The sequence below is a fragment of the Scyliorhinus canicula genome, chromosome 13 (assembly GCF_902713615.1).
Source record: "Scyliorhinus canicula chromosome 13, sScyCan1.1, whole genome shotgun sequence".
Lineage (NCBI taxonomy): Eukaryota > Metazoa > Chordata > Chondrichthyes > Carcharhiniformes > Scyliorhinidae > Scyliorhinus > Scyliorhinus canicula.
In genome coordinates, this window is record NC_052158.1 from 159779972 (window position 1) to 159806475 (window position 26504).

The window sequence follows — 26504 nt, forward strand, 5'->3', positions numbered from 1 at the left end:
GCAGCGGGGACAGTGGGCATCCTTGTCTGGTGCCCCTGTGCAGCTGGAAGTATTGGGAGTTGGTATTGTTGGTCTGTACACTCGCCATGGGAGCGTTGTACAGGAGCTTTACCCAAGCTGTGAACCCTGTTCCAAGCCCGAACCGCTCCAGTACCTCTATGAGGTATATCCATTCGACTCTGTCGAAGGCCTTTTCTGCGTCCAGGGAGACGATCACCTCTTGTGTTCTCTCCCCGGAGGGGGTCATTATCACGTTCAGCAGGCGCCTGATGTTCGCGGTCAGCTGTCTACCTTTGACAAAGCCCGTCTGGTCCTCTGTGACCACCTCAGGTACACAGTCTTCTAGCCTTTTGGCTAGGATTTTGGCCAGTATTTTGGCGTCTGCATTCAGCAGAGATATGGGTCTGTATGACCCACATTCCGTTGGGTCTTTGTCTTTCTTAGGTATCAGCGAGATTGAGGCCTGTGCTAACGTGGGTGGCAACGTGCCCCTAGCTAGCGAGTCTGTGAACATCTCCCGCATGTGCGGGGCCAGCGCTGTCGCAAATTTTTTGTAGAAGTCCGCCGGGAATCCGTCCGGTCCCGGCGCCTTCCCCGCCTGCATGGAGCTAATGCTGTCCATGATCTCTCCCAGTGCTAGTGGTGCTTCCAGATCCCGTTTTCTGCCCTCTCCCACAACTGGTATGTTCAGTCCGTCAAGAAACCGGTTCATCCCAGCCTTCCCCGTTGGGGGCTCTGAGGTGTACAGCTCTTGGTAGAAGGCCTTGAAGGTTTTGTTAATCTTCCCTGGTTCTGTTTCCAACGTGCCTCTGGTATCTCTGATTTGCGCAATTTCTCTGCTGGCTGCCTGCTTTCTCAGCTGGTGGGCCAACAGGCGGCTGGCTTTGTCTCCGTGTTCGTATAGGGCCCCGCGTGCCTGGCGGAGTTGGTGTACTGCTTTCCTGGTGGAGAGCAGGTCAAAGTTCCTTTGTAATTCTTTTCTCTCCGCCAGGAGTTCTACAGTCGGGGCCTCGGAGTATTTATGGTCTACCTCCAGTATGGAGTCGACCAGCTTCTGCCTAGCCACCCTTTCCTCCCTATCTCTTTGCGCTTTGTAGGCTATGATTTCCCCTCTTAGTACGGCCTTAAGCGCTTCCCAGAACGTGGAGGGTGAGACCTCCCCGTTTTGGTTGATCTCAGTGTACTCCGCTATGGCCTGCGCTATCCTTTCGCTGAAGGCCTTGTCAGCTAGTAAGGCACCGTCCAACCTCCATTTGGGGCGCTGGGCCCTTCCCGTCTCTAGCCGCACATCCATGTAGTGTGGAGCGTGGTCTGATATCACAATTGCGGAGTATTCCACCTTGTCTATCTCTGGAAGCACCGTTTTCCCCACCACAAAGAAGTCAATTCTGGTGTACACGTTGTGTACTGGGGAGAAGAAAGAGAATTCTTTCTCCCCCGGGTGGGCGAATCTCCAGGGGTCTACTGCTCCCATCTGCTCCATATAGTGGCTGAGTTCCCTTGCCATGTTTGAGGTTTTCCCCGTTCTGGGGTTTGATCTGTCCGTCGTTGGGTCCTGAGATTATTAGATTCCATGGCTTTTTGGTGGGGGGGGGGGGAGGACTTTTAAATCCTGAGCCTCCACATTAGCTAATCAGCAAGTGTATCCTTCTGTCCTTCCTAATCTTGGTACTTAGCGCAGGTCCTTGGCACTCGCCCAAGTTTCTAGTTTCATACACTGTGCAGTTGTTTTTTTTAAGGCTGTCTGCTTTCCTCTGCTGCATGCCTATTGTGGAGTTGGCACATTCTAGGCTGGCAGCGATGGTTTCATACAAACCAGTGATGAGAGGATCAGAGTCAACAGTAACCACCAAACAATTACTTTTGAACCAAAAGCAGCGGCCAGTTTGTGTCCAGCGGAATTCCACAAGCAGCAAGAGTGAGGTTTGTTTCCTGGCTACACTTACCGCCAGGGGACTGGGAAAGGTCCCCTTTGTCTTTGAATTGTGGCACGAGATGATTTATAATAATTTCAGCAGGCAGACTTGGTTGAAAGCCTCCCCCAAAGCTGACTTCCCCAGTGTTGCGGCGCTCATTCTGTACTGTGCTGCATTGAGAACTGAGATGATGTGCTGAAGTCTTTAGGTTTGCAGGTTTACAATTGGGGGAAGGGTAAATACAATGCTGTCAGACAAGAATTGAAGTGCATAAGTTGGGAACATAGGCTGTCAGGGAAGGACACAAGTGAAATGTGGAACTTGTTCAAGGAACAGGTACTGCGTGTTTTTGATATGTATGTCCCTGTCAGGCAGGGAAGAGATGGTCGAGTGAGGGAGCCATGGTTGACAAGAGAGGTTGAATGTCTTGTTAAGAGGAAGAAGGAGACTTATGTAAGGCTGAGGAAACAAGGTTCAGACAGGGCGCTGGAGGGATCAAGGAAAACCCCAAGGCCTTTTACACATATGTGAGAAATATGAGAATGACTAGAGCGAGGGTAGGTCCGATCAAGGACAGTAGCGGGAGACTGTGTATTGAGTCTGAAGAGATAGGAGAGGTCTTGAACAAGTATTTTTCTTCAGTATTTACAAACTAGAGGGGCCATATAGTTGGATAGGACAGTGTGAAACAGACTGGTAAGCTCGAGGCGATACTTGTTAGGAAGGAAGATGTGTTGGGCATTTTGAAAAACTTGGGGATAGACAGGTCCCCGGGCCTGATGGGATATATCCAAGGATTCTATGGGAAGCAAAAGATGAAATTGCAGAGCCGTTGGCAATGATCTTTTCGTCCTCACTGTCAACAGGGGTGGTATCAGAGGATTGGAGAGTGGTGAATGTCGTGCCCCTGTTCAAAAAAGGGAATAGGGATAACCCTGGGAATTACAGGCCAATTAGTCTTACTTCGGTGGTAGGCAAAGTAATGGAAAGGGTACTGAGGGATAGGATTTCTGAGCATCTGGAAAGACACTGCTTGATTAGGGATAGTCAGCATGGATTTGTGAGGGGTAGGTCTTGCCTTACAAGTCTTATTGACTTCTTTGAGGAGGTGACCAAGCATGTGGATGAAGGTAAAGCAGTGGATGTCGTGTACATGGATTTTAGTAAGGCATTTGATAAGGTTCCCCATGGTAGGCTTATGCAGAAAGTAAGGAGGCATGGGATAGTGGGAAATTTGGCCAGTTGGATAATGAACTGGCTAACCGATCGAAGACAGAGAGTGGTGGTGGATGGCAAATATTCAGCCTGGAGCCCAGTTACCAGTGGTGTACCGCAGAGATCAGTTCTGGGACCTCTGCTGTTTGTGATTTTCATTAAGGACTTGGATGAGGGAGTTGAAGGTTGGGTCAGTAAATTTGTAGATGATACGAAGATTGGTGGAGTTGTGGATAGTGAGGAGGGCTGTTGTCGGCTTCAAAGAGACATAGATAGAATGCAGAGCATGGCTGAGAAGTGGCAGATGGAGTTTAACCCTGACAAGTGTGAGGTTGTCCATTTTGGAAGGACAAATATGAATGCGGAATACAGGGTTAACGGTAGGGTTCTTGGCAATGTGGAGGAGCAGAGAGATCTTGGGGGTCTATGTTCATAGATCTTTGAAAGTGGATAGAGCTGTGGAGAAGGCCTATGGTGTGCTAGCGTTCATTAGCAGAGGGATTGAATTTAAGAGCCGTGAGGTGATGATGCAGCTGTACAAAACCTTGGTCAGGCCACATTTGGAGTACTGTGTGCAGTTCTGGTCACCTCATTTTAGGAAGGATGTGGAAGCTTTGGAAAAGGTGCAAAGGAGATTTACCAGGATGTTGCCTGGAATGGAGAGTAGGGTCTTCCGAGGAAAGGTTGAGGGTGCTAGGCCTTTTCTCATTAGAACGGAGAAGGATGAGGGGAGGCTTGATAGAGGTTTATAAGATGATCAGGGGAATAGATAGAGTAGACAGTCAGAGACTTTTTCCCTGGGTGGAACAAACCATTACAAGGGGGCATAATTTTAAGGTGAATGGTGGAAGATATAGGGGGGATGTCAGAGGTAGGTTCTTTACCCAGAGAGTAGTGGGGGCATGGAATGCACTGCCTGTGGAAGTAGTTGAGTCGGAAACGTTAGGGACCTTCAAGCGGCTATTGGATAGGTACATGGATTAGGGTAGAATAATGGAGTGTAGATTAATTTCTTCTTAAGGGCAGCACGGTAGCATTGTGGATAGCACAATTGCTTCACAGCTCCAGGGTCCCAAGTTCGATTTCGACTTGGGTCACTGTCTGTGTGGAGTCTGCACATCCTCCCCGTGTGTGCGTGGGTTTCCTCCGGGTGCTCCGGTTTCCTCCTACAGTCCAAAGATGTGCAGGTTGGGTGGATTGGCCATGATAAATTGCCCTTAGTGTCCAAAATTCTATGATTAACCTAGGATAAAAGTTCGGCACAACATTGTGGGCCGAAGGGCCTGTTCTGTGCGGTGCTGTATTTCTCTCTCTATGTATCCAATTCCCTTTTAAAGGTTACCATTTAATCGGCTTCCCTTTCGGCTGTGAATTCCAGATTACAGTTTGCTCCCTTCTCTTTTTCCATTCACATGACAAAACCATGCTGACTATCTCCGATCAATCTGTGTCTTTTTAAGTAACGGTTTATCCACTCGCTGAGAATTGTTTCCAATAATTCACCCCTTCTGGCCTATCCCTCGAACCATGTTAAAGTGAATGGATGGGAAGTCATTGGGAAAAGGAAAGAATCTCAAAATCTCCAGGGCGAGAAGCTACATCCTTTGGCTCCCCTTGATGTGCAGGTACCACATTAGAGATTACTTCAAAATACACATGTTCACGAAGTACCAATGTGATTCCAATCTCTCTAACTGAAAATCTGTAGTTGAAGCTCCGTTTTCAATTCAAGTAAAAGCTTTAATTAAGCCAGTGGAAGACTCAAAAAAAAAAACAATTCAATGGTGAAGTGAATCAGGTTATTGCGAAGTATGTGATTAAAGTAACAATATCTTTGAACCTTATCGTGGATGTTCAAAATTCGTTATTATGGAAAGAAATGGCAGATCTTCAGAAAAACTTGAAGGAAGTGGGAGCTGGACAGTGAGATTATGTGGGAGAGTGGTGCATTTAGACAGGCAAATCCTGTGAGAAATGTGAATGAGATTTCTAATTGGACGGGGCGGGATGTGAGAATGTGATGCATATTCAGCAATGTAACAACAGAAAGCTGAGGGACACAGATAGGACCTATATGTTGTCACAAGATTTTTAATATGAATGTGCAGTACTAATTTCCTAGTTTCTCTCTATCTCTCTAACACAGGTTTTCCCAGTAAGAAGTCTTACAACACCAGGTTAAAGTCCAACATGTTTGTTTCAAACACTAGCTTTTGGAGCACTGCTCCTTACTCGGGTTCACCTGAGGAAGGAGCAGTGCTCCGAAAGCTATTGTTTGAAACAAACATGTTGGACTTTAACCTGGTGTTGTAAGACTTCTTACTGTGCTCACCCCAGTCTAACGCCGGCATCTCCACATCACAGGTTTTCCCAGTATTGTACTGCAGGTATTGGCTGTGGTGCGTTTACAGTATCACTGTTTGATTTTACCCGCACTCTCCGTTTCTAACTGATAGCCATTCGGCCCATCTTGACCGTGCTAGTCCCAGGACACCCAGGTACCGTTTCTAATCTCGCCTTTCTGCACCCAGTCCATGGACCTGTAGCTTGCAGCATTTAAGGTGCAGATCCAGGTAAACGTGTTGAGGGTCCCTGGTCTCTGCCTCCACCACCAGGACAGTGAATTGCAGACTCCCACTACCCTTTCTGTAAAAAAACGGTTCTTCCTCATGTCTCCTCTACATGTCTGTCACTTATCTTAAATCTATGTCCCCTGGTTCTAGAATTCTCCACCAAGGGAAACAATTTTATCCTGTCCACTCTATCTCTTCACCGCATAATTTTGTACACCTGAATTAGGTCATCGCTCAGCCTTCTTTGTTCCAAGGAACGTAACCCAAACCTATCCAATCTCTCCTCGGAGCCACACTTTCCCAGCCCTGGCAGCTTTCCTGTAAACCACCTCTGCACTCTCTCCACAGCAATAACGTCCTTCCTGTAATGTGGCGATCAGAACTGCACACAAAATTCCAGTTGTGGCCTCACCAGTATTTATACAATTCCAACATTATATCCTTTTATATTCTACACATCTGCCAATGAAGGAGAGCATTCCATATGCTTTCTTCACAACCTTGGCTACTACTTGAACTGCTGCCTTTAGGGACCTGTGTACTTGTACACCAAGATCTCTCACTTCATCTCCCACTCTTAGTATATTCCCATTTATTGTGTGCTCCCAATAACTGTTTGACCTCCCTAAAAGCGTGGCCTCCCACTTGTCTGTGTTAAAATCCATCTGCCACACTACCGCCCACTCCACCAACCCATCTATATTGTTTTGAAGATTGTAGCTATCCTCTACACTGTCCACTACTCGGCCAATCTTTGTGCTGTCTGAAGATTTCCCAATCGTGCTCCCCACGTTCAAGTCCAAATCGTTAATACATAACACAAACAGTAAGGGTCCCAACACCGATCCCTGTGGAACACCACTTAAAACAACTTTACATTTGCACATGAAATCTCCTTTTGGAGTTTGCTGATTAAGGATGGGCAGAATAAAAATGAAGTATAGAAGCCTCATCCTTCGGCAGAATGCAGACGCATATTGTTACAATTCGCAGCATCAACTCCCAGATTAAGCCGCAGTTAAGTGCTTGGCTGACAGACTCTTCAGCAAATGCCTCCTCCTGTACCATAAATCTTTCATCTTTCTAATTACTCCACTTAATTTTGCCTTTTCCAGAGTGAGCCAAGGATTGAGACCGGGATAATGCCCAGATAGGGGTACAGCCCTGTGTTGTGATTCGTTGTTGCCTCAGTCACAGCTGCAGCAGGGAAATGGGAAAGTGCTGGAGATAAAGGGAATGTTAATCAGGATCTGAATTGAGAAAAGGCAGGCTAGTGTTTCAGCTTCAGGCTAATTATCGGAGCAAAAGGGTATCCACCTGAAAGGTGTACTTTATGTGTGCTTCTGGTGCTGGAAAACAAGCTCAATAACTGCTTCCACATTTCTTTCCTCTGCCTCCCACTCAAACATCAGAAAGTTTTATCTGCAAGATAGCAGCAGTGTCATTGGGATTAGCACACAGAATAGCTGTGTGTGTTTCACCCTCGTGTGATCAAGCACTGGTATCTGCCTGGTATAATTGGTGATTGCATTCAAAGTCAGAATGGTGATGAGTTTTATTCCATGAGTTCATTCCACTGACCTGCTTGACTGACCGAATGCTGCTGACTTTTAAAAGAGACAATAAAGCGGGACCCTGAGCAAGTTACTTCGGTGCGGTTTAAGATCCAGTTCCACAATTGAAAGAGCAGGAAGTAATCCCTGTGCTCCAACCCTATCCACATCCCTGAATCAATGCCGCCAAGCAGATTAACTGACCTCAACTTGGGTGGCTGTTTTGTGATCTTGCTGTGTGCAGGATGCCCAGAAAAGAACTTCCGTATTTGTTGTGTGCTTTGAGAGATGTGATTAAGTTCTGTATACATGCAGCAAAGCAGTTAATGCTCCTTTTTCGAAAATGAATTATTGTACTTATTTCAGCAAATTGTTTTGAGTTAAACAGGGTGGTTAATTTATGTCTAGAATTCTAAAGGCAATCAATCAGCTGTCGATTCCAGCTGGTCTGTAATGTATATGTGAGCTCTGCTGATTGAAGACAATTCTTCACTGGTTTCGGGATTCCGTAAAACCTAACCTTGGACCGTTAACCTTTGTTATGACCCCCTCAGGGGCCGAGTACTATGTTGTATCAGATTCCCCTCCTACACAATGGAATATGAACTCCCTGGGTAATTGAGGGGCAGAGACTCCCTCCCTGTGACTGGGAGGAGCTTCACAGTATATCACCCCCAGCCAGGCTCAGGGCGGGTGTCCCTTCGGGGTGAGGAGTTGTACTTGTGTAAATAAACCTTGTTCATATTCAGCATTCCATGAAGTCTCTTCCTTCGGCTACTACACTGGCGATGAGGATAAAGTGGAGCTGCCGCAGCCATCGGACTGTTAACCACCTACCCGCTTCGTCTAGGCTTGGAGAGGCTTCCGCCTTCAGCAGAACGATGGAGCTTATCGGAAAGCTGGAGCCGTTTGACACTGATGCTGATGATTGGGCCCAATATGTCAAGCGAGTGCAACTTTTTTATCACACCAACACCATCATGGGTGTGAAAGACAGACTGTCACGCTGCTGACCGCTGTCGGTGGTCTGATCTGCGCGTTGTTTAAAAGCCTCGTCTACCCCCACAGGCCAGACATGCTGCCGTTTGCGATGTTGGTCAGCTTGGTCGAGAAGCAGTCCCCAGTCATGGTCCGGGGATAGCGATTCCACACAGCCTTGCAAGCCCTGACCAAGTCCGATGGGGAGTTTCTGGCCGGCCTACGGATTCTCGCCAGTCCTCGCAAATTCGGGGACACCTTAACCGAATCCCCGCAGGACCATTTTGTCTGCGGGCTACAGGACAGAGAAACACAGCAGAACTTGCTTATGGAGACTCCCCGGACCGTCCAGTGAGCAGTGGACATTGCACTCCCCACATGGTGATTAACTTCCGGTAACCCGGATTCAGAACCATCTGCAGATATGTGTGTCTCATATCAAGTAACCGTTTTGCCCCTGTTGAGCTTCGCGTACAAGCCCTCGATACGAGGGACCAGGTAACGATCAAGGCAGGATTCCCAGTTCACAGTCATTTTATAGTCTCCACAGAGACGTACGGAGACCTCAGGCTTCAATACCAGGACCACAGGCGCAGCCCAATCTTCAGGGGCAAAACGTTAACTAAACTTAATGTGAGCGATGCATATCTGCAGCTGGTCTGGATCTGGGTTCCCGGAAGTTAATCACTATTAGCACCCACAGGGAGCTGTACGAATATACCCACTTTCCTTTTGCGTTTCCTCCGCCTGTGCGATCTCCCAGCGGGTTATGGAAAATATCTTGTGGGCTTTACCAAGGGTGGCCGTATACCTCGATGACCAGAAGGAGCTCGGCTCTTCTCTTGAGCTCGGCAACCATTTTGGCATATTCAAAGAACAAAGAAAATTACAGCACAGGAACAGGCCCTTCGGCCCTCCCAGCCTGCGCCGATCCAGATCCTTTATCTAAACCTGTTGCCTATTTTCCGAGGTCTAATTCTCTCTGTTCCCCACCCGTTCATATATCTGTCCAGATGCATCTTAAATGATGCTATCGAACCCGCCCCTACCACCTCCGCTGGCAAAGCATTCCAGGCACCCACCACCCTCTGCGTAAAAAAACTTTCCACGCACATCTCCCTTAAACTTTTCCCCTCTCACCTTGAAATCGTGACCCCTTGTAATTGACACCTCCACTCTTGGAAAAAGCTTGTTGCTATCCACCCTGTCCATACCTCTCATAATTTTGTAGCCCTCTATCAGGTCTCCCCTCAACCTCCGTCTTTCCAATGAAAACAATCCTAATCTACTCAACCTTTCTTCATAGCTAGCACCCTCCATACCAGGCAACATCCTGGTGAACCTCCTCTGCACCCTCTCCAAAGCATCCACATCCTTCTGGTAATGTGGCGACCAGAACTGCACGCAGACACAATATTCCAAATGTGGCCTAACCAAAGTCCTATACAACTGTATCATGACCTGCCGACTCTTGTACTCAATACCCCGTCCGATGAAGGCAAGCATGCTGTATGCCTTCTTGACCACTCTATCGACCTGCGCAGCTACCTTCAGGGTACAATGGACCTGAACTCCCAGATCCCTCTGTACATCAATTTTCCCAGGACTCTTCCATTGACCATATAGTCTGCTCTTGAGTTAGATCTTCCAAAATGCATCACCTCGCATTTGCCTGGATTGAACTCCATCTGCCATTTCTCTGCCCAACTCTCCAATCTACTATATTTTGCTGTAAATTCATACCCAATATGTCCACGTCACCTAACCTGCTCCACCAGCTCTGGAAAAAGGGGCAACAATGGGACTGGAGCTCCTCACACCAGAAGGTGCTCCAGGAGATTGTGATGACTGTTGCTCAAGGAAATGCTGACCCATTTCCACCCATCGAAGCTGGTGCTCCTTGCATGCGATGCCTCACCTTCCAAACGTGGGAGTGGTTCTAGCACACCTGATGCCTTCGCATCTCGCACCCTCGCCAACGCCAGACAAAATTATGGGCAAGTCGCAAAGGAAGGCTTGGCGTCGTGTTTACAGGACGGAAATTTCACCTGTACGTTTATGGGCGTGCCTTTAGAATTTACATGGACCACAAGCCCTTACCGGGATTATTTAAGGAAGATTGGGTAATCCCTCCGATCGCATCCGCCCGAGGCCTGCAGTGGGATAATAATTTTTATTATCCCATAAGTAGGCTTACATTAACACTGCAATAAAATTACTGTGAAAATCCCCTAGTCGCCACATTCCGGCGCCTGTTCAGGTACACAGAGGGAGAATTCAGAATGTTCAATTCACCTAACAGCACATCTTTCGGGCCTTGTGGGAGGAAACAGGAGCTCCCGGAGGAAACCCATTTGCTCCTAGCGGCCGATGAGTATACCCTGGAACACTGCCCAGGCACGAGGATACTGCATGCCGATGTGTTGAGCTGTCTGCCCCTCCCCACAAGACTGTTAGCGCCCATTTTGGCCATGGAGGTAATTGCAGTCCTCCACTTCGTGGACACCTTGTCGATCACGCCAGCTCGTATAAAGGAATGGACCCAGACAGACCTGTAATTATTGCGGGTCTGTCATAGGGTTCAATATAGGGCCCAGCATAGAGCGCCACCATATGATCTTCGGCCTGCACCACCTAGCTCCTGCAGCTGAGGGTAGAAGATGGCGTCCTATTGTGGGGGACCCAGGTGGTAGTAGGGTCGTATGTCTTTGCTAAAGGACCTTCATAATGGTCACGAGGGATGGCCAAAATGAAGAAGCTGGCTTGCAGCTACAATTGGTGGCCTGGGATGGACTCTGAGATCGAGAGAGCGGCCCAGTGCTGCAGCCGTGCCAAGAAAACCAGAAAGCCACACTGCGGCTTGGATGCACCCTTGGGAATGGCCGGGAAAGCCTTGGTCCTGCGTCTATGTAGACTTCGCCGGCCTGTTCCAGGGGGCAACATTCTTCATCCTGATGGATGCTCATTCCAAATGGCTCATGGTCCACTAGGCACCGACCACGACCAAGCAAACAACCATGGACAGACTGCGACATGTTTATAATATGCACGGGATACCCAAAGTCCTGGTGTCCGCTAATTGGACTGCGTTCCTGCCAAGACTTTGAATCCTTAATGGCAAATGAAATCCAGCACGGAATCATGTTGGCCGAGCGGGTGAAGCCCCAAGCGGACGAGGGAACCTCTACCTCTGCTTGAGGCAATGGACCTTTCCCTAGTCTTTCGGGGGGCGTGGGGGGGGGGGGGGGGTGCACACACTGTTGTATCCAATGCCCCTCCTACAACTCCCCTGAATATGAACTGCCCTGGCAATTCAGAAGGCAGACCCCACGCCTCACTGGGAGGAGCTTCACAATATTTAACCCCCCCTCAGGTTTGGGAGGAGTTGTAGTACTTGTGGTTATTGAGCAAAGTGTCAATAAACCTTGTTCTTATTCAGCCGACTGTGCATTCCATGAAGTCTCTTCCTCCGACTCCTACACCTTTGTTAAATTGAAGTCCATTACAGAGTTCACAGAAATGTTGTCACAAATTCAGTAAGGTTACATGGCCATCATCTGATTTTTCAGAGTGGCAGAGATATTTTCAATACAATGGTAAATTCAAACCTTCAAATCTTTTTCTGCAGAGCTGAACCCTAATAAGACAAATGGTTAGTCAGAGGACTTGTTACTTTGTAACACGGGAGCATGGAACCGGTGAGGACGGGTCTGTCACTGTATAACACAGTGGTACAGTACTGGTGGGGACAGGTCTGTCACTGTATAACACAGTGGTACAGTACTGGTGGGGACAGGTCTGTCACTGTATAACACTGGGGTGCAGTACTGGTGGGGACGGGTCTGTCACTGCATAACACTGGGGTACAGTACTGGCGGGGACAGGTTTTCACTATATAACACTGGGGTACAGTACTGTTGGGGACGGATCTGTCACTGTATAACACTGGGGTACAGTACTGGTGGGGACGGATCTGTCACTGTGTAACACGGGTACAGTACTGCTGGGGGCAGGTCTGTCACTGTATAACAGTGGGGTACAGTACTCGTGGGGATAGGTTTTTCACTGTATAACACTGGGGTACAGTACTGGTGGGGACGGATCTGTCACTGTGTAACACTGGGGTACAGTACTGGTGGGGACGGATCTGTCACTGTGTAACACGGGTACAGTACTGCTGGGGGCAGGTCTGTCACTGTATAACAGTGGGGTACAGTACTGGTGGGGATGGGTCTGTCACTGTATAACAGTGGGGTACAGTACTGGGGGGGATGGGTTTGGCACTGTATAACAGTGTGGTACAGTACTGGTGGGGACGGATTTGTCACTAACAGTGGGGTACAGTACTGGTGGGGATGGGTTTGGCACTGTCTAACACTGGGGTACAGTACTGGTGGGGATGGGTTTGGCACTGTCTAACACTGGGGTACAGTACTGGTGGGGATGGGTTTGGCACTGTATAACACTGGGGTACAGTACTGGTGGGGATGGGTCTGGCACTGTATTACACTGGGGTACAGTACTGGTGGGGATGGGTCTGGCACTGTATAACACTGGGGTACAGTACCTGTTGGTCAGCTCTGTCTCTAAAACAACACAGTGAACCAGTTACCTCCAAACTGTGTCGGTTCCAGGTTGTGTAGGTACCACACTGTGCAGTGCATGAAACAGGCTGTGTTCAGTCTGTATTCCCTTTTAAGACCTGTGTGCCTGAGCCCAGAGCAACTTTAAAGGGATGGCCGACTGCAAGGCACAAACTGCGTAAGGAATGGGTTCTCTGTAGCGGAGGCCCCAATGTTTTCTTCCAATGTTGCTTTTTGTAAATAAGACTTGAATAGTGCAGCTGAATGATTTGTCGAGGGAGGGAATGATGATTGTTATCTGTGCTGGGCGATATTGTTAATCGGAGGAGAGTGGCCAGCTTCCTCTGGTGTACGTCTCTCTGCTTCAAAGTAGATCAGCAACCTGCTTTATCAGGCAACATCTGAAATATTCCATAATGAACGGAATGCCACTTAATCCTCTTCCCCTTTATAGTTTGAAACAAAAGAAGAGCTAAAAAAAATACGCTGGTTGGAGTGTGGGTTGCTCAGTGTATTCCTCGCATCATTGATTGAAAAGAATGTACTGATTAAAATATAGCCTGATCTGCCATCTTTGTAAACCCAATCCAGGTCCAGTTGGTAATTTTTTTCGTCTGATCTGGTGCCTCCACATGGTTGGAGATCAAATATTACCCTGACAAGTTGTGATTTTGAATTTGATAAAGTTGGTAATTACTTAGAAAACTAACTTAGAAGCTGGTGGATTATTTTTAGAAGTGGTTCAATTATGTCCCCCATAACCCAGCAACCCCATCTAACCTGAGGGCAATTTAGCATGGCCAATCCACCTAACTTGCACATCTTTGGACTTTTTTAGCTCTGTTTCTCTCCACAGATGCTGCCTGATCTGCTGAGTATTTCCATAATTTTCTGTCTTTATTTGGATTTCCAGAATCCGCAGGGTTTTGATTTTGTGGCGACCGTTAAGAATTGATAACCTTTATTGTCACAAGTAGGCTTACATTAACACTGCAATGAAGTTACTGTGAAAAGCCCCTAGTCGCCACACTCCGGCGCCTGACTGGGTACACAGAGGGAGAATTCAGAATGTCCAATTCACCTAACAAACACATCTTTCTGGACTTGTGGGAGGAAACCGGAGCACCCGGAGGAAACCCACGCAGACACGGGGAGAACGTGCAATCTCCGCACAGACAGTGGTCCAAGCCAGGAATCGAACCTGGGAACCTGGTGCTGTGAAGCCATAGTGCTAACCACTATGCTTTGTTGACTGCTGCTCTGCATTGATGGGTCACATTGAGGATTGGATTATCTAAGTTTTCCTGTTACCTTTGCTTTTGCATGGAATAGGTGTATTCTTTCTTGCTTCTTGCATGCGTTCCCAAAAAAAAACGATTTAGAGTACCCAATTCATTTTTTTTCCCAATTAAGGGGCAATTTGCGTGGCCAATCCACGTACCCTGCAGGGTTGTGGGGGCGAAACCCATGCAAACATGGGGAGAATGTGCAAACTCCACGCGGACAGTTACCCAGAACCGGGAGCGAACCTGGGACCTTGGCACCGTGAGGCAGCAGTGCTATCCACTGCGCCACCGTGCCACCCCCCGTGAGGCAGCAGTGCTATCCACTGCACCACTGTGCCACCCCACGTTCCTTCACATCAGAGCAGTAATTTACATCTGCGATTCTACTGCCCGTTTGCATGTGTTATCCAACTCGCACTGTAATATCTCAGCCTCTAGTACTGATTCCACAGCCCTTTCTGGTTCCATACCATTTCCAAAATTGAACACTTTGCAGTGAGTTTCTGAATCGGGATGATCTGTGTAAATCAGAAACGGCTGGCCCAGCGCTAAACACTGTGTTCTCCTCCAGCCTTGAACCCTGTGTTGTCCTCCAGCCTGACACGATTCCCAACAAGTACAGGTATTCTATTCTCCAACTCCTCATCCACTCCCACTGCTCATTTTGAATCCTCACAACTTTGAAGTTGAAGTAGATGCTTTTGTGCAGAACTTTTCCAAATTATCTTTATTAGATTAAGTACACACTGTGGTAGGACATGGCATTGTGGGTCATCGAGGTAATGGTCAAGTGAGATTTGTAACTCCTGGTGGCCTTTTGGTATCTGGGCACTGGATTGATGTGTTTCCAAGTAGCAGTGTCCAGTTACCATCTCATCATCATCAGTCTCTCACCAAGCTCCTCCCTTGTCTCTTGACACTCTGCGATAAATACCCGTTGCGCAGTGATCTGTTTGGAACCCTTTTAACCTTTGTACAATTTCCAACTCCATTATACTGGTTATTAATTTTAATTGGGTTGTCGCTCTTTTTGGCAAACTTTATCTCTTTGCCTTCCGCTGCGAATTGTGGAAATGTTAATGATTGTCTATTATCCGTCAATTTCCAAACTAGTTGTCTTTTTTTCCCCTTTAAACTAGTTCCTTTCTGTTGTTTTCTGCAGTACTTGAGAAGCTTTCATTTTACTTCTAACTTGCTTATTAATCTGTTTTGGGTCCTGTTCATTTAGTTTAACCTTGTTGACTAATTATCTATTTACCCCATCAGGAATGTCACATGCCTGATTTCGGTCATTGGAAAGATTTTCGAGTCTATTATTAAAATGAGATTGCGGAGTACTTGGAAGTGCATGATAAGATAGGATTGAGTCAACCTGGCTTCATCAAGGGGAGGTCATGTTTGACAAATCTGTTGGGAGTTCTTTGAGGAGGTAGCAAGGAAGTTGGACAAAGGAGAACCAGTGGATGTGATCTACTTAGATTTCCAGAAGGCTTTTTGACAAAGTGTAGTATAGGAGGCTGTCAAATAAGTTAAGAGCCCATGGTGTTAAGGATAAAATACTGGCTTGGATATAGGATTCGTAGAAAGCAGAGAGTGGGGATAAAGGGGTCTTTTTCAGGATGGCAGCCGGTGACTAGTGGTATGACTCGGGTCAGTTTAAGGACCACAACTTTTCACAATATACATTAATGATCTGGAAGAAGGAACTAAGGGCATTGTTGCTAAGTTTTCAGATGATACAAAGATCTGTAGAGGGGCAGGTAGTATTGAGTAAGCAGGGGGGGCTGCAGAGGACTTGGACAGGCTAGGAGAGTAGGCAAAGAAGTGGCAGGTGGAATTCAATGTGGAAAAGTGAGAGATTATGCTCTTTGGTAGGCTGAATGGAGGCATAGACTATTTTCTAAATGGGAAAAGGGTTAGGAAATCAGAAGCACAAAGGGACTTGGGAGTTCTATTTCAAGATTCTCTTCAGGTTAACGTGCAGGTTCAGTCGGCAGTTAAGAAGGCAAATGCAATGTTAGAATTCATGGCGAGATGGCTAGAATACAAGACCAGGGATGTACTTCTGAGGCTGTATAAGGCTCTGGTCAGACTCCATTTGGAGTATTGTGAGCAGTTTTGGGTCCCGTACCTAAGGAAGGATGTGCTGGCCATGGAAAGGGTCCAGAGGAGGTTCACGAGAATAATCCCTGGAATGAAGAGCTTATCGTATGAGGAACGGTTGAGGTCTCTGGGACTGTACTCGTTGGAGTTTAGAAGGATGAGGGGGGATCTTGTGGAAACTTACAGGATACTGCGATGTCTGGATTGAGTGCTTGTGGAAAGGATGTTTCCACTTGTAGGAGAAACTAGAACCAGAGGACACAATCTCAGACTAAAGGGATGATCCTTTAAAACTGAGATGAGGAGGAATGTCTTCAGCCAGAGGGTGGTGAATCTGTGCCGCAGCAGGCTGGAGGCCACAAGGATATGCTGGAACAACCAATCCAGAACTGACACTTAATGCAGTCCTGGGGGAATACGGCATTGTCTGGAATGCCAACCTTCAGATGAAACATTAACCTGGGGCCTGTCCAGGTTATTGGAAAAGGTGGCATGGCAATATTTGAAGCAGTGTAGGAAGCATCACTGAACCAGGACTATATGAACTGGTAATTTATTACATTGCTGTGTGCAATGTAGTATCCATGTTTGTCTGAGCAACAGCAACTTTGTTTCAAAAACTAATTTGTTGGCTGTGAATTACTTTTGGATATGATAGAAAGTTGCATTGTTGCCTCGGCGGTCCCCAAAGCTCGCCATCATTGGGTGTCCCAGGGTTTCTTGCAGATTAATTGATAGTGATTCATTGATATGATTGGTCAATAATTCCATTATCATTGCACCATTGTTACAAAATGGAATCTATAATATAGGGCGGCACTGTCGCACGGTGCTTAGTACTATTGCCTCACAACTCCAGGGATCCGGGTTCAATTCCGGCCTTGGATGACTTTGTGTGGAGTTTGCACTTTCTCCCCGTGTCTGCGTGGGTTTCTTCCCGGTGCTCTGGTTTCTTCCACAGTCCAAAGGTGTGCAGGTTAGGTGGATTGGCCGTGCTAAATTACCCCTTAGTGTCCAAAAAGATTAGGTTGGGTTACGGCAGGGGTGGGCAAACTTTTCCGTGCAAGGGCCACATTCAGAAATTCACAATTCACAAAGGGCCGCATAGTATATTAAGTAAAATAATTACTTCACCCGGTTATGATTCTGGGCGCCTCATATAGAACATAGAACAGCACAGAACAGGCCCTTCGGCCCTCGACGTTGTGCCGAGCAATGATCACCCTACTCAAGTCAACGTATCCACCCTATACCAGTAAGTAACCCAACAGCCCCCCCCATTAACCTTAAAAAAAATTTAAAAAAAAAAAAAAAAAATTAAAAAAATTTTTTTTTTTTTTTTTTTTTAATGACTTGGTGGGCCGCAGAAATACCTTTGGCGGGCCGCATGCGGCCCGCGGGCCGTAGTTTGCCCACCCCTGGGTTACGGGGATAGGGTGGAGGCATGGGCTTAAGCGGGGTGCTCTTTCCAAGGGCCGGTGTGGACGTGATGGGCCGGATGGCATCCTGCACCCTAAATTCTATGATTCTATGACTTGGTTAGCCTGGCTGTTCGGGAGGGGGGGGGGGGGGGGGGGGTGGGATGGGATTTGTTCTACTGGAAAAATGTGGAATGGCCTTGCCTCCTCAGTATTAATGCAGACTTATTCCACCTACACCCTTCAAGCAATGTGATGGACAGTTGAAATAGAATGATAGAAGAAATGTGCAATCTTCAGGGACAGAATAGTTCACGGCAGTTTAGTAAAAATACAAGGTCTTCACTTGCAGGGAGATATCAGATGGGCTTGCACTGTAAGTGTGGGTGGGGGCACTGCGTATGGTATGTGGGTTTCCCCTTCACTTCCTAAAACTCTGAAAATGGTTGACTTCAGGGAACTAGTTGCAGAAAGGGGGAAAATAAGCTTCTGCTTTTTGTTTTAGTTCCAAATTCCACACCTCCGTTAAGGTCCAACTGCCAGGCTGTGTGGTTTGTCCACATCCCATTCAAATTTCCCAACCATCTCTTGTTGAAATGCCATTGCAGTCCTCCTTAAAAAGTTTGGGGTGGGTAGACAATTCCAAACTCTCTGAATTGGAAGAGATTTCTCCAAGGGGCTGGTTTAGCACAGGGCTAAATCGCTGGTTTGAAAGCAGACCAAGGAAGGCCAGCAGCACGGTTCAATTCCCGTACCAGCCTCCCCGAACAGGCGCCTGAATGTGGCAACTAGGGGCTTTTCACAGTAACTTCATTTGAAGCCAACTTGTAACAGTAAGCGATTTTCATTTTCAAATTTCAGACTTAAATAGCTGATTCCTTAATCTGAGACCGTCTCGCAAGCTCGGGCTTCTCCTGCCAGAGGAATCAATCTCTTGGCCTCTCTATTAGAAAGGGTCATCTAGACTTGAAGCGTTAGCTCTTTGCTCTCCCTACCGATGCTGCCAGACCTGCTGAGATTTTCCAGCATTTTCTCTTTGGTCTTGGCATCTCTATCGTGTCAAGACCGCACAGAATCTATGTTTCAATGTGATCACCTCCCACTCTCCGAAGCTCCAGAAAGCAGTGGCACATTCTATTCAATATCTCCTCATGGAACGCCCTCTCATCCCATCTAATGAATCTTCATTGCCATGCTGGAAGGAATTTTGAAATGTTTGGTATCAGTTTCAAGATTGGGTGGCACGGTAGCACTGTGGTTAACACTGTTGCTTCACAGCACCAGGGTCCCAGGTTCGATTCCCGGCTTGGGCCACTATTTGTGCGGAGTCTGCATGTTCTCCCCGTGTCTGCGTGGGTTTCCTCAGGATGCTTCGGAGAACCGGCGGCAGTCGCGCGTGCGGTTGACACGGTGCCGGTTGGGGCCCGTTGAAAGAGGCCCCAGTGGTGACTCTCCGCAGTCAACCGCCCGAGTTCCCCTGGCGTTGTTCACGTATGGTTCCACCAGGCGGGAGCTCGGCGCCACGGCTGCGGTGGTCGTCCTGGTAGGGGGGGCGGCGGGATCAGTCTCCGGAAGGGGGTGGGGGGGGGCCTTCATGACGACAAGGCTCGCGATCGGGAGCCACTGATCGGTGGGCGTGCGTGATCTAGGGGGCCCTACCTTCTTCCACGCCGGCCCGCTGTGTGAATCCGCCATGTCGCACGGGGCCAGCACGGAAGCGGCCGGCATGTGCAGGGCCACATATCGGCAGCTGGAGTAGCGCAGAGCACTCCTGTGCTGTGCTGGCCTCCTGTGGGTCACGGAATCGCTGGGCCAAGAGGCCCGTTGACGCCGGCGTGAAACACTCCGGTGTTTGAAGAATCCTGGTCGTGCTGTTGGCTAATTTGGACATTCCGAATTCTCCCTCGGTGTACCCGAACAGATGTCGGAGTGTAGTGACTAGGGGATTTTCACAGTAACTTCATTGCAGTGTTAATGTAAGCCTACTTGTGACAATAAAGATTTTTTTTAAATAGAAAAAAAGATAGCTGATGTTGTGTGATCTGTTCAGAAAGGACTTGGGCTCTGAATGCATTTATTCTCTTCCAGTTTGTCGGGAGTTTGCAGTTCGGGAAGATCACAGTTTGGCCCACAACCTTCAGGAACAGGAAAGTAAGTACAGTTAAGGTACTTTAACACATAATGGTGTGGTCAGAGGGCCAAATCATTGCAATCAAGAATAAATCTGGAAATAAAACGTGAAAGTGACCATGTTGAATTGTTATAGAAGCCCAAACCATTCAGTAATATCTCGTTACAGAATGAAAACCGCTACCCCGTTAGGTAATTTCACATTACAGAATGAAAACCCCTATCCTGATCTGGTCTGGGCCCAGAAGTGATCTGAGCCAAGCTTGAACTGGTTCCCACTTTTTCCATGTGTTTTGGCAGTTGGTGCTGGGTGTTTTTGAGATGGAGTTACTGCTCCTCTTGGTCTGCAGTTTGAAGACAACTAACCTCTGATCTTGTAGGAACTGGGAAGGCCATTTAATCTGTGCACCATTCAATGTGATCATGGCTGATTGGCGAGCTAACTGACTGGAGCTGCTTTTGTCTATATCCTTCAATATCTTGAACCAACAAAAACGGAACAATTTGATAATGTTAAATTAACAATTGACTCCTCATCATGAGGAGTTTGTGTAATTAAGTCCCAAACTTCTCCAGTCTTTGGGACAAGGAATGTCTCCAAATTTCCTTCCGGAAAGGCCTGCTTCTAATTTTTAGGCTGCTCTTAGTTTGAACAATCTCAATCAGAGCGCAGTTGGTCATTCAGTCCCCGAGCCTGCTCCGACGTTCAATACGATCTTGGCTGATTAACTTCAACTCCACATTCTCGCCTGTCTCCAAAAACCTTTCAACGCCTTGCTTAAAGAATCTGTCTAGCTCTGTCTTTAAAATATTCATAATGTGGAGATGCTGACGTTGGACTGGGGTGGACACAGTAAGAAGTCTTGCAACACCAGGTTAAAGTCCAGCAATTTGTTTGGAATCACAAGCTATAGAAGCACTGCTCCTTCATCAGGTGAGTGACTTTTTACTGACTTTGGCTACTTCTGAACAATGTTTCCACTCTGGTCTCCCACACACTGTTCTGATTCGGCCACTGTACAGCATGAGGTTAGATACAGAGTAAAGCTTCCTCTACATTGTCCCCATCAAACACTCCCAGGCCAGGTACAGCACGGGGTTAGATACAGAGTAAAGCTCCCTCGACACTGTCCCCATCAAACACTCCCAGGGCAGGTACAGCACGGGGTTAGATACAGAGTAAAGCTCCCTCGACACTGTCCCCATCATACATATTTTGATGAATGAAGCTGTTATAACGGCTCCCAAAGGAAGGAGTCCACATTGAATTGCAGGATAAACGAGGATTATTGGAGTTTGTTTCAGAGACTTTTGTGCAAGCTACTCCTCCGAGTGAGTACCGGCCAGTTGTGAGCTGGCCCGCTTTTTGCCAGAAGTCCACAGAGGCTTTGCGCCCTTTCTGTGGGGTGGCAGGAAAACCAGATCCCCGGCTCCGTAGGCCTTTGTCGGGCCCACGATATGACACTCCACTCCATGCATGGCTCTTCAAACACTTCCTGCTCCCAATCCGCACGGCTGCCTTATTGGAAGAATGACCAGCGAGGGTACTGGGAGCTGAATCAATGCAGAAAGATGGTGTGCCAGATATTTAGATGAGCATTTAGACTAGTTCAACTTTACTGAAAGCTACACCACTTCTTATCCACAGAAGCTGGAAAAATTTGCATTCAAATTAAAATGTCAAAGCTGAGATTAGCGGATTTCTGTTTGGTGAGGGTGTTAACGTTTCCACACCAAGGTGGGTCGGTAAAGTTGAGCTATCGATCAGCATCACCTAACTGAATGATGGAATAGGCTTGAGCTGGACGTCGCCCTCCAATTCCTTTGTAAATGCCAATCTGTCAGTTCCATGCATGTTAACTTTTGTGGGTTCAGTCTGGGACTGGTAACTGGGTTGTCACCCCAGAACTTAATTGGAAAATCTTTCTTTTTGGATGACACTAAATTATTGGGCTGTATAAACGGTCACTTGGGCACCTCAGTAGTCAGATCTATCAGATCCACTTCCTCCATCCACAAGGTATGACGGACAGCTTTACTGCAGCTGCCACAAGGTTGAAACTGGATTTCGCCAGCAGCTGAATGGTGGATGTGTGAATAACTCGGGGTTCGCGGACAGACAGGAGCTGTATGTGATGCCGTCTAAAGGACTATGTACAGGCAACGGTCAATTCTAGCTTGCCGTGTAAGCTTCTGTAGGTACGAGGCACTGAGCTGTTTGAGAGAGAAGTTGTGTCGCGGTTGTTAAGATCTTGGAAATTGTTAGTAGTTTGTGTGAAATATGATGAACGACAGTTTGAAGCCACTGCACATTTTTCCATAACTGCACCACTCTCGTTTACTGCCTTCCTGATTGGGCAGAATCTACGTGGATTTAAGAAAGGGAAATCAGGTTTGGCAAACCCGTTGGGAGGTTTTTGAGGGTGTAGCATAGATAAAGGAGAACCAATGAATATGTGTATTTGGACATACAGAAGGCTGTTGATAAGGCCCCACACAGGAGGTTAGTGAACAAAGTTAGCGCGCATGGGGGTAATATACTGGAATCGATTGAGAATTGGTTAAGATGCAGAAAACAGTAGGAATGAACAGGTCATTCTCAGAATAGCAGGCTGTTGCTAGTGGAGCACTACAAGGATCAGTGTTAGGGCCACAGTTATCGCAATTTCTATCAGTGATTTGGATGTGCAGGCCAAATGTAATGACATTTGCTGATGGCAACTTGGGGATATGAGTTGTCAGGAGGATGCAAGGAAGCTCCAAGCGGAATTGGAAAAGCAAAGTGAATGGATGAGAACATGGCAGATGGAATATAATTTCAAAACAACATGTGAAGCTATCCACTTGGGTAAAAACAAACATAAATGCAGAGTCTTTTTTAAATAGTGAGTGTTTGGGATGTGTTGATGTCCAAAGGGGCCTGGTGTCCTTGTTCGTGAGCCACTAAAAGGTAACATGCAGGTGTAGCAAACAATTAGAAAGGTAAATGATACGTTAGCCTTCATTGCAAGGGGTTTTGAGTACAGAAGTAAAGATGTCTTGGTACACTTGTATATAAAATGGCCCCTTAGCCTCCAGGAGGTTATGGGGATAGAACGGGGAATGGGCCTAGGTAGAGTGCTCCTTCAAAGGGTTGGTGCAGACTCGATCGGCCAAATAGCCTCCTGATGGGATTTTGTGATAGTCCAGCAACAGGTCAGACTGCATCCGGAGTACTGTCTACAGTTTTAGTCTCAACTGAGGAAGGATATGGGGGTGGCACGGTGGTGCAATGGTTAGCACTGCTGCCTCACGCTGTTGAGGACTCAGATTTTATCCCACCCCGGGTCACTGTCCATGTGGAGTTTGCACATTCTCCCTGCGTAGGTCTCACCCCCGCAACCCAAAGATGTGCAGGGTGGATGGACAGGCCACGCTAAATTGTCCCTTAATCGGAAAAAAAATTGAGTATTTTAAATTTATTTTCTTTTAAATCTAAGGAAGAGTATGCTTGTCAAAGAGGGAATACAATGGTGGTTAACCACACTAATCCCTGGCTGGTGAGTCTAGGGGAGGCAGTGTTATTGTCACTGGACCAGTAATCCAGAGACCCAGAGTAATGCTCTGCTTCCCAGGTTCAAATCCCACCACTACAGATGGTGAAATTTGAATTCAATAAAAATCTGGAATTGAAAGTCTAATGATGACCATGAAACCATTGTCGATTGTCGTAAAGACCCATCTAGTTCACTAATGTCCTTTAGGTAACAAAATCTGTCATCCTTACCCGGTCTGGCCTACATGTGACTCAAGACCCACAGCAATGAGGTTGACTATTAAATGTCCTCTGGGATGGGCAATAAATGCTGGCCCAGTCAGCTGTGGCCACATGCCGTGGACAAATATTTAAAGAAGCAGGGGATAGAGCCTCAGAATAAGGAGCAGGCTATTTAAGACTGACATGAGGAGGAGTTTCTTCACTCAGTGCAATAACTGAAGATGTTCGAGACAGAAATCAATAGGTTTCTGGATGCTAAGACATCAAAGGATTTGGTGATAGTGGGGGAAAATGGCATTGAGGTTAATGATAAGCCATGATCTGTTTGAATGGCGGACCAGGTTCATATGGGCCGAACTTGTCTGCTGCTCCTATGTTTCTCTGCTTTTTCTTTCTTTCTGTCCTTAAAGCATTTGCTCTTATCAGATAGTGTTCTCTGGTCATTAGTTCACTCTGGTAGCTCTGGCAATTTGTTTTTCACAAATCTAGAGACCATGTTAACAGACTATGTAATGATGTGGTGACATTGCAAAAAATCACATCAAATATAGAACATAGAACAGCACAGAACAGGCCCTTCGGCCCTCGATGTTGTGCCGAGCAATGATCACCCTACTCAAACCCACGAATCCACCCTATACCCGTAACCCAACAACCCCCCCTTAACCTTACTTTTTAGGACACTACGGGCAATTTAGCATCCACCTAACCCGCAAATCTTTGGACTGTGGGAGGAAACCGGAGCACCCGGAGGAAACCCACGCACACACGGGGAGGACGTGCAGACTCCACACAGACAGTGACCCAGCCGGGAATCGAACCTGGGACCCTGGAGCTGTGAAGCATTTATGCTAACCACCATCCTACCGTGCATATGGCGGCATAGTTTCCTGTTTGGATCACAGATGGGAGAACACACCATTCTGTTGGAAACAGTTGTAATATCTCTATGTAAAGTAAAAAATGCTGGAAATACTCGGGTCAGGCAGTATCTGTGGAGAGGGAAACAGTTAACGTTTCAGGTCAAATGACCTTTCATTAGAACTGAAATATCAGAATGGTCATATCTCTATGATCAGGTTGGTTATGAGTGGAAGGAAGTTAAATGCAGCATCTTCTGATCAGCTCCATATCTCGCTGGATGCGTAATGCACTCGGTGAGACTTCACAGCAGATTTGTTGCAAATTTCTGCTGTGCTTTTGGGTCAGGGATTACAGAAGTGTGCTTTGTAACACACGCCTGCCAAACTATTGACGAGGAGAAACGCCTGTCCTAATCCTGCCTGGGATTATGTCACATCTAAACTCCGCAGTTCACTCAGAAAATGTTTGCAGAATGGAACTGAGTTCTGAACATCACACACTGAAAAATATTACGGGGATAAGTTGTTTTGTTTCTGTTTCAGAAAGCTCCACTCCCAGCACAGCCTGACTCTGCTCACTTGGGTGTAAATCTGATGGAAGTCAGGTTGCTGAGCAACAGGGTAGATTGGAAGTTCCTGACCCATAAACAAACAACCTGCTCTCTGCTTCAGAGAAACATGCAAGTTGTGGCTATAGGTCTTGAAATTAAATATCAGAAAAACGGAATATAAAGTCCGAGTTTGTTGTCGTCTTGTAGATAATCTGGAGAGCCAGCACCTAGTTGCCTGAGTGTGGCACAATGCAGAGAAAACAAAGTCTTAACTGTAACAAAGAGATCAGCCATTTAACCCAGAATGTGCAGCTTTAGTTTTCCATGTCAGAGGCTTGCGCAGTGGGCTTTACAATTGCTTCATGACCTGGTTAATGCAGTAGGTAAAACACCTAGATTCAAATCTGCGAGTAATGACCTATTGACTCGCATGAAATGTGCATCTGTCAATTTCCGAATGAATTTCCACTGGACTCAGAAGAAAGTATCTCCTCCAATATCACCAGATACCTGTCTGTGGGATGAGGGTTACAAACCAGAACTTTAGGAGATAAAGGATAGGACTGGAGCCAAAGTTTTACAATTTACGAGCATTTATTTACACACATACAAATACCAACATGAACTTCCTAACCCAATAACCACAGTCTTAGTCTGCTGCTACGTATAGGAGCTAAAGTGAATCCCCATTTAGTGTGCTGTTTAGCACACTGGGCTAAATTGCTGCCCAGCAGCATGGTTTGATTCCCGTAACAGCCTTCCCAAACAGGCGCCGGAATGTGGCGACTAGGGGCTTTTCACAGTAATTTCATTGAAGCCTACTCGTGACAATAAGTGATTTTCTTTTCATTTCATTTCATTAATGCCCATCACCTGCAATTACCATTGACATACAATTAACAGATTGATGTGAGAAATGGAAACATGCATCTTTTGAAATTGGCACTTAGACACATTTCAGGGACAGAAAGAGCTTTACCCTGTATCTAACTCCGTGCTGTACCTGTCCTGGGCGTGTTTGATGGGGACAATGTAGAGGGAGCTTTACTCTGCATCTAACTCCGTGCTGTACCTGTCCTGGGAGTGTTTGATGGGGACAGTGTAGAGGGGGCTTTACTCTGTATCTAACTCCGTGCTGTACCTGTCCTGGGAGTGTTTGATGGGGACAGTGTAGAGGGGGCTTTACTCTGTATCTAACCCCGTGCTATACCTGTCCTGGGAGTGTTTGATGGGGACAGTGTAGAGGGAGCTTTACTCTGTATCTAACACCGTGCTGTACCTGTCCTGGGAGTGTTTGATGGGGACAGTGTAGAGGGGGCTTTACTCTGTATCTAACCCCGTGCTGTACCTGTCCTGGGAGTGTTTGATGGGGACAGTGTAGAGGGGGCTTTACTCTGTATCTAACCCCGTGCTATACCTGTCCTGGGAGTGTTTGATGGGGACAGTGTAGAGGGAGCTTTACTCTGTATCTAACTCCGTGCTGTACCTGTCCTGGGAGTGTTTGATGGGGACAGTGTAGAGGGGGCTTTACTCTGTATCTAACCCCGTGCTATACCTGTCCTGGGAGTGTTTGATGAT

General features: G+C 47.0%; 1 protein-coding gene across 2 annotated transcripts in view; it reads left to right on the plus strand.

Moving 5' to 3' along the window:
- The window catches only part of ccdc50a (coiled-coil domain containing 50a), a 104862-nt gene that overhangs the window by 25788 nt on the left and 52570 nt on the right, over window positions 1–26504 (plus strand). For both annotated transcript variants that reach the window (XM_038815959.1, XM_038815960.1), the window contains exon 2: window positions 19714–19776. In XM_038815959.1, the coding sequence (XP_038671887.1) occupies window positions 19714–19776 (63 nt within the window). The remainder of the gene's footprint in view (window positions 1–19713; window positions 19777–26504) is intronic.